Source organism: Symphalangus syndactylus, chromosome 1, assembly GCF_028878055.3.
Source record: "Symphalangus syndactylus isolate Jambi chromosome 1, NHGRI_mSymSyn1-v2.1_pri, whole genome shotgun sequence".
Classification (NCBI taxonomy): Eukaryota; Metazoa; Chordata; class Mammalia; order Primates; family Hylobatidae; genus Symphalangus; species Symphalangus syndactylus.
The window spans coordinates 114,755,766-114,764,680 of NC_072423.2; the positions used below are offsets into that span (position 1 = coordinate 114,755,766).

Here is an 8,915-nt window from a genome sequence, read left to right on the forward strand (position 1 = left end):
AAGGAGAGGAGTCAAAGGGCTTTTAAGAGAAATGGATGGAGCAAGGTCATCCCTGTTTCCTGGTTTCTCTCTTGTCTCTCTGTGCTCCCACCATGGTACACATCTGCTGTGGTGAGAGGGGTGTGTGCACTAAGGGGTTTGCAAGGCCATAGGAGACCTGGGTGTGGGTGTGAGAGGGGAGACAGAGCAGGCAACTGAGCAGCCTCTCGTTTAGGCCTTGAGCTAAAGAGAGAAAGAAGGCTTCCTAGCTCACAGCTGGTCCAGCCTAACTTTTCTGAAGAAAGATCACATGGGACTCTGAGCCAAAAGCACTGAGAAAATCTAGATCCATGCCCCCCAAATTTAAGCATACGTCAGAATCATACGGCAGTCTTTGTCAAAACCTGGATTGTTTGGCCTCATCCCCAGGATTTCTGAGTCAGTATATCTGGCATGGAACCCCAGAATTTGCATGGCTAGCAACGTCCCAGGGAATGCGAATGCTGCTGGTTCAGGGACCTCACTTTGAGAACCACTGCTCTAAAGGACTTCCTCACCCCTTCCCACCCTCAATGCACCCTTCCTTAGCCCAGGTATTTCCCAGGCCACTACAAAAGCTGTTTCTCACTGTGGTAACTTGGTTAATTGTTGGTGATCCTTCCTAAGCTATAAGCTCTCAAAGAATGGATCCAGCCTCTTTCTTCACCACTATATTCCAAGCACCTAACACAATGTCCGGCACATTGTGAGTACTGAATAAATATTTGTTCAATGAACAAGCAGATTTGCCTGGTACATCCCCTCTGTGGAATGAAACCTAGAGCAGAGCTGGAAGCCTGGTCAAGGATGAGGTACTGACCATGTCCCTTACCTTAGACAGGATCAAGGAAAAGGCAGGCCTCACAAGCCTCTGTTCTCTTTGGAAACTGATCCACCAGCAAAGTACTGCAAATAGCCAGGCACATGCAGACCCCCATCTATTTCTTCGGGGTGAAGCTGAGTGATGATCAGATGTCAAGCTTAGGCCATCTTGTCAGAATTCTTCATTTTACAGATAAGGAAACTGAACCATGAAGGGACAAGTGATCTTTTCAAAGCACATTCACACTGATGATTTCTGAAACAGTGCTTTGTAGCAATGCCGTGAGGAAGGTTAGGGGTGTCCGCACTTTATAGAAGACACACGGGCAGAGGCAGAGTAGGTGTTGGCAGTTGTGAGGAGAGTCACAGTACTCATCATTTGTCAGACATTTTTCACTGTGCCAGGCACTCTGACATTTTTCATGTACAAGGTGACCTCATGCTTCTCCTCTGAGGTAAGCATTCAGTACTCTCATCTAGCAGAGTAGGAACTGAGACTTAGAAAGGTGAGTGATCTGCCCATGTCACAGGTGGAGAGCTGGGATTTGAACTTGGCCCATGTTTGACCATCGCATAAAGCAGGAATGGGGCATCAAAAAAAGGTCAAAATATAACCAACAGACCTATATTCCCTCCATGCTGGAGGTTCCTGGGGCAAAGCCACCCTCTGAGGTTTGGTGGGGAGGGACTTGGGGAACAGAGAGCAGAGGGACAGTGAGCTCCCAGAAGCTGAGGGGCTTGGGGTGCCAAATAGAAGCTGCTGCCTCTGTGCACACCCATGTCAATTAGTTTTGAGGAATAGGACTCAGGGTTCCAGTTTAAATCCTTCCATTCACAATCTTTAAGGAAGAAGATAAAAAAGAAGTCTGCCACTGACCACAAGAGCTCTATGCCCTGCCCCCATCCCACATATACACATCCCACACTTCAATTGCTCCAAACATTCTGGGAATATCTCACTGCCACCCACCTCACCCAACTCAGCTTCACCTGCCCCCAATTCCCTTACGGCTGAGCTCCCAGGACCAAAACTCAAGAGCCTCAGAGTGAGCAGAGAAAATCCTCGCAGTTAACTTGGACTCCATGAAGTGGCCACTGGTGGGCGTTGTGGCCATTCATGAGCACCCAACCATACAAAAAGAAGAACTGTGTCCCTTTCTTGTCATTTTGAAAGACCGTGAAACTGGAGCCAATTCTCCATCATCACACAGGAAGCTGAGTACTTCCTACTCGGTCAGGACCTTGAACCTTGAATTCATAAAGACTCAGAAAGCCCCAGAAACAAAGACTTCACGGACAAAGTCCCTTGGAACCAGAGTAAGTGTCACTTGTCTTTTCTGTCTTATCTGCTACTGTGGAGGGCAGTCTTGTTCAAAGACACGCATGCAGCTGGGGCTCCTCAAAGGTGGGGGGAATTCTTTGAGGGCCGGGCAAATGTCTAAGTAGCCCATGGATGCATCTCCAAGGCAATGAATACTGTAACAATACTGAGAATGGTGGATTTATAAAGCTGGATGCTCAGATGAAATATAGGCTTTTTTGCTAAAAATGAAGCTTACTTGAAAGATTGGCTGTTGGTTACTGATTAAGAAAGTCAGTCAGTACTAAGGGACAAAAGCTGTTTTCTGTGGAAACCTATTCAATAAGAAATTACTTGGCTGGGCACAGTGGCTCACGCGGCTATAATCCCAGGACTTTGGGAGGCTGAGGCGGGTGGATCATGAGGTCAAGAGATGGGGACAATCCTGGCCACATGGTGAAACCCTGTCTCTACTAAAAATAAAAATTAGCCGGGCGTGGTGGCGCATGCCTGTAGTCCCAGCTACTCAAGAGGCTGAGGCAGGAGAATCACTTGAATCCAGGAGGTGGAGGTTGCAGTGAGCTGAGATTGCACCACTACACTCCAGCCTGGGGACAGAGCAAGAGTCTGTCTAAAAAAAAAAAAAAAATTGCTTGCCAAATTCCCCCATGTAAAGGAAAACCAAACATGGTGTTTGAAGAAATTATAGCAAGAGGGAAATATTAGTTAGAAAAATCTTGGCAGATGCAAGGATGATTTGATACTGAACCTATCTCTTAAGAAGACTAGAACCAAGGATCCTCAAAATCGGCACTGCTGTCTTTGGAAGAGATAGGCTTTCACTCACCCAAAGGCAAGGAGCTGGCCAGGTGATCCTGGGGGGTATCTGTTCTGCTCTACTAACAAAGACGCAGGTCAGGATTTTGTTCTGAAGATGGAGGGGCATGGTGGCTCCTTATAGGTGTCTACTTCATAGGTGGTCTTTGTGGGTCCCAGATTTCAAAGAAGAGATGGAAACTCTCAAAAGTTTGCACAACCTGCCACCAGGCTATGTGCCACTCACTGATCCTTTAGTTCCCGTACCAAGCAGTGGGACAGCCCTGGACTGTTCAGAATGTGGGGCCTGGGCAGTGATGTGCTGGTAAATGTTCAACAACTGACTCTTCTGAAGAAAAGATCCCTGCTTTATAACATTTGTTGATTTTCATTGTATAAATGCCCCCAGTGTGGTCAGTTTCAAGCTACCAACATGCTGAATGGGGAAGAGATGCACGCAATTGGCATTTACAAACCAGTATTAGCCAGCCAGCGCACCACAGGCCTGGGTGTCTTTCACCATCACAGGCTGCTCTATCTCTGCTCAGAGACTTCACCAACTCCCAGGCTGGAGGACACTGGCAGTGGAAGGTCCAGGATCCAGGGCTATAGCTGACCACTGTGCAGTGGCCTTGAGGCAGACTTCTGCAGTAGAATACAGCAGGGCTGGCAGATTAGATGGCAACATGGTCTTTTGGTTTCTCTTCTCGGGCCCCACCCCAGATCACCTCCCTTTAGGAACAGCATGCCTTGGAGTGGTTGCCTGGGGCTTAACAAGTTGGGGAAATAACAAATGGGTTGGAGGTAGGGGGTGTATGGAGGTAACTCAGTTTAAAATGCCACCTGACAATGCTGACCCAACTTGCCTTCGCCTTTGCCAAACCTTCCCAGAAACTGGACTCATGGGATCAGCCTTGCACTAGCTGCCTTCATGCTTTCCAAGCTGTTTGTTTACTTCCACTGTTAACCTGCCGGCCCACCGAAAAGTGCTGACTACCAAACTGAACTGTCTGCCTTCATCAGCAATGGCTGTGGCCGCAGAAATTAGAAACTGCCAACACAGCTTTGTTAGTGACCGTTAGCCTGACTCTCTCCAGAAAGAGGGCTGATTGGATCTCTCTGGAGATAGAGGAGTGGGCCAGGGGATGGGTTTAATAAAAAATTAAAGCTCCTCACTTCTCACCCTAATAGAGTATCTCCCCTTCCAGCCAGGGTGCCCTATACCCTCCATGTGCCTTAATTTCCTTTACAATGGCTATTGAAAAAATGTGAATTGTGTAAGCAGGAAACATTCCTTAAGGAGAGTAGAAGGAAGAACACCAGAGACCCAGGTTTAAGATAGAAATTACAAAGTAGGTGCCACCTACTTTACTGATTGGTATTTGGGTCAAATCAATTTAGATTGGTGGCAATAGATTGACAATTTCAAATGTCATTCACATGGAAGGGACCATCATTGTCCACTGTTATCAAGAAAAATCACTTTCTAGATTAACTACAAAGAAACTTGGCAGGGGGGATGGGGGACAGGGTATAGCAGCCAGCCAGGGACATCCTGGACATTGGTGCCTGGGATGTGCTGGTGGTGACAGGCCTCAGGGAAGGGCTCCTGCAGGGAAGGAGGTCTCTCAGGGAAGGTCCCCAAGAAAAGTGCCCTGGTGTGGCCCTTGCCAGGCCCTCAATAAGGGGCCTGGCCGTTGCCAGGTGGTGGTGGTGGGAGGGTGATGGTGGCACTTTTCTCATACATTACCTCACAGTAGCCCTGCAAGATAAGAGTTGCTTTCTCACATTACAGATGAGGAGTGAAGCTCAGAGAGGTAAAATAATTTATCCAAAGTCACAAAGCTCGTAGGTTACACCAAAGCCCATACTCCATTTGGGGAGGCATCTTTAATAAGCAACTGGAAAAGATTCAAGTGCCAAAAAAGCAGGGACTGGGAGAAGTCCTACAAAGGCAACCTACAGAGTGATTCTTTTTTGTTTCATTTTGGTTTGCTTTAAGGCATCTGTGGGTAAAAATATCTAAGAGCTTATCTCAGCAGAATTCAGCTAGTTATGTAACATCAGCTCATAGCTCCAGACCATTCTGAACTCTTCCTCCCCTGATGCCCAGTTTTCTCTTTTTCTGACCAGGTTACCTCCCCCCTCTCTGCCTGCACTTTCCTCTCCTTTCAGGAGGTCTGCAGAGTGACCTTAGACCTATCTGTGCCACCTAAGGGCTGGGCAATGTGGGTCAGGCTCAGCCCACTCTGCTGCCCTCAGTGTCCTCATCTCCAAAATAATGGGGTTGACCTACTAGGATTCACTATGGCAACACCATTGGTGTTTGGGGTAGAATGATCTCTGCACTGTAGGACATCCTTGGCCCTGCCTACCAAGTGACAGTAGAATCCCCCAGTTTTGGTGACAACAACAACAAATGCCCACACATTTCCAAGTGCCCCAAGGGTACTAGGTCACTCTCGGCTGAGAATCTTCTTAGTCCAAAAGCCATGAAGATCTGTTTGTATCTTTCTCTGAGCCAGGACCATTTTCCTTCTCAGAGTCCTCCTGTGGGCTCCACAGTGCAAAGCCACCGCTCGGTGACAGCGGCAGGAAAGCATAGTGGTGTTAGGGCCGGGCATGAGAGTGATGCACACCTGGGTTGGAGCTCCAGCTCTGTTCTCACAAGAGGTGTGTCCTTGAACATGTTTCCTAACGACTCTGAACCTCTGTTTCATCACCTCTTAAATGAGAACAACAATGGGACCCCTCCAGGGCTCTTTAACCCTAAGTCCAATGCCTAGCCCATGGGGGTGCTTAGGAAGTATTGGTTATGAATAGTGTGGTAAGGTCTCCCTCTGGCTTTCCACCCATTGAACTTATCCCTTACAAAACTCTATGCCAAAATGATTGAATTAATGATTTGTGCACTCATTTACTTATTGCTTCCACTCCCTGTTAGATTATAGATTTCTAGAAGGCAGAGAGGACCTGGGTCTCTCTAACACTCCATTTTGACCCCAGGGCATGGTACACAGAAGGCACTCAATAAACATTTATCGAGTGGCTGAAGAAATGTTACCTATCCCTTGTCTTTACTGTCCAGCGCCCACTGCCTTTAGTAGCAGAGTAAAGACAAATCTTTTTTTTTTAACCTGTAGGAGAAGCCGGGATGGAAACTCTAAACACCACAGAGGACTATGACACGACCACAGAGTTTGACTATGGGGATGCAACTCCGTGCCAGAAGGCGAACGAGAGGGCCTTTGGGGCCCAACTGCTTCCCCCTCTGTACTCCTTGGTATTTGTCATTGGCCTGGTTGGAAACATCCTGGTGGTCCTGGTCCTTGTGCAATACAAGAGGCTCAAAAACATGACCAGCATCTACCTCCTGAACCTGGCCATTTCTGACCTGCTCTTCCTGTTCACGCTGCCCTTCTGGATCGACTACAAGTTGAAGGATGACTGGGTTTTTGGTGATGCCATGTGTAAGGTCCTCTCTGGGTTTTATTACACAGGCTTGTACAGCGAGATCTTTTTCATCATCCTGCTGACGATTGACAGGTACCTGGCCATCGTTCACGCCGTGTTTGCCTTGCGGGCACGGACCGTCACTTTTGGTGTCATCACCAGCATCATCATTTGGGCCCTGGCCATCTTGGCTTCCACGCCAGGCTTATACTTTTCCAAGACCCAGTGGGAATTCACTCACCACACCTGCAGCCTTCACTTCCCTCACGAAAGCCTACGAGAGTGGAAGCTGTTTCAGGCCCTGAAACTGAACCTCTTTGGGTTGGTATTGCCTTTGTTGGTCATGATCATCTGCTACACAGGGATCATAAAGATTCTGCTAAGACGACCAAATGAGAATAAATCCAAAGCTGTCCGTTTGATTTTTGTCATCATGATCATCTTCTTTCTCTTTTGGACCCCCTACAATTTGACTATACTTATTTCTGTTTTCCAAGACTTCCTCTTCACCCATCAGTGTGAGCAGAGCAGACATTTGGACCTGGCTGTGCAAGTGACGGAGGTGATCGCCTACACGCACTGCTGTGTCAACCCCGTGATCTACGCCTTCGTTGGTGAGAGGTTCCGGAAGTACCTGCGGCAGTTGTTCCACAGGCGTGTGGCCGTGCACCTGGTTAAATGGCTCCCCTTCCTCTCCGTGGACAGGCTGGAGAGGGTCAGCTCCATGTCTCCCTCCACAGGGGAGCATGAACTCTCTGCTGGGTTCTGACTCAGACCACAGGAGGCCAACCTAGAACCAGCAGGTGTGACCTGCCAGGCACACTGAGCCAGCAGCCTGGCTCTCCCAGCCAGGTTCTGACTCTTGGCACAGCATGGAGTCACAGCCACTTGGGATAGAGAGGGAATGTAATGGTGGCCTGGGGCTTCTAGGGCTTCTGGGGCTTCGGTCTTTTCCATGAACTTCTTCCCTGGTAGAAGGGAGATGAATGAGCAAAACCAAATATTCCAGAGACTGGGACTAAGCGTACCAGAGAAGGGCTTGGACTCAAGCAAGATTTCAGATTTGTGACCATTAGCGTTTGTCAACAAAGTCACCCATTTCTCACTATTGCTTGCACAAACCAATTAAACCCAGTAGTGGTGACTGTGGGCCTCCATTCAAAGTGAGCTCCTGAGCCATGGGAGACACTGATGCATGAGGAATTTCTGTTCTTCCATCACCCCCCCCCAACCCTCCCACTGCCAAAGAACTTGGAAATAGTGATTTCCACAGTGACTCCACTCTGAGTCCCAGAGCCAATCAGTAGCCAGCATCTGCCTCCCCTCCACTCCCACCGCAGGATTTGGGCTCTTGGAATCCTGGGGAACATAGAACTCATGATGGAAGAATTGAGACCTAATGAGAAATAGAAACGGGGAACTACTGTTGGCAGTGGAACTAAGAAAGCCCTTAGGAAGAATTTTTATATCCACTAAAATCAAACAATTCAGGGAGTGGGCTAAGCACGTACCATGTGAATAATATGATGTGCTTCTTAAAATAGCCATAAAGGAGAGAGACTCATCATTTCCATTTACCCTTCCTTTCTGACTATTTTTCAGAATCTCCCTTCTCTTCAAGTTGGGTGATAATGTTGGTAGATTCTAAAGGCTTTATTGCAGCGATTAATAGCAGGCAAAAGGAAGCAGGGTTGGTTTCCCTTCTTTTTGTTCTTCATCTAAGCCTTCTGGTTTTATGGGTCAGAGTTCCGACTGCCACCTTGGACTTGTCAGCAAAAAAAAAAAAAAAAATGGCCTGCTGTGTAAGCTGACAGTATTTGTAGCTGATAGGGCGTTGGGAGGAAAGTGTCTACTAGGAGGGTGGGGTGAGATTCTGTGTTGATGTAGGAGGCCGAGAAGGCCCTTAACTCAAAGTAGCTTATTTATCCAAAATGTTCTGGATGCGTCATCTCTAATCAGGACCCCCTATTTATCATGCCTTTGTTCTCTTTTCCCTCAGATGTATATTTCTTTAAAAATCATTTTCCTAATAACAAAACTTATTTCTAAAACAGCTTAAAAATTCAGAGAAAAACCCCAGACACTGACATTACCTACACTTCCACTACCCAAAGACAAAATGTGCCCACTGTGCACTTTCGAGTGTATTTTCTTTTAGTTTGTTTTTTGTTGGGTGCATATTTATGGTAGTAACAAAGATGGACTTCAATTGTACTCACTGTTCTGTTGTTGGTTTTAATTAGCAGCAAGTTGTGATCTCTGTCCCAGGTCAATAAATCATTTCAAAACATTGTTTTTGGTGCCTGCACTGAAGTCTATGGCAGGGATGCACCCTAATTTACTCCACCCATTTCCCCACTATTGCTTGCACAAATCAGTTCAACCCAGCAGTGATGACTGTGGGCTCCATTCAAAGCAAGCTCTTGAGCCATGAGAGACACTGGTGCATGAGGAATGTCTGTTCTTGCAGGGTGCTCAGCTCAGTGAGCCAGAAAGACACAGGGAT

The 8,915-nt window shown here is 47.4% G+C and overlaps 1 protein-coding gene across 1 annotated transcript; it reads left to right on the forward strand.

Annotated features, from left to right (window-relative positions):
* Window positions 1-1,186: 1,186 nt before the first annotated feature.
* Window positions 1,187-8,702, forward strand: CCR1 (C-C motif chemokine receptor 1). The gene is made up of 2 exons (XM_055279924.2): window positions 1,187-2,157; window positions 6,100-8,702. The coding sequence occupies exon 2, from the start codon at window positions 6,111-6,113 to the stop codon at window positions 7,176-7,178; it is 1,068 nt and encodes a 355-aa protein (XP_055135899.2). The 5' UTR covers window positions 1,187-2,157; window positions 6,100-6,110; the 3' UTR covers window positions 7,179-8,702.
* The last annotated feature ends 213 nt before the right edge of the window (window positions 8,703-8,915 follow it).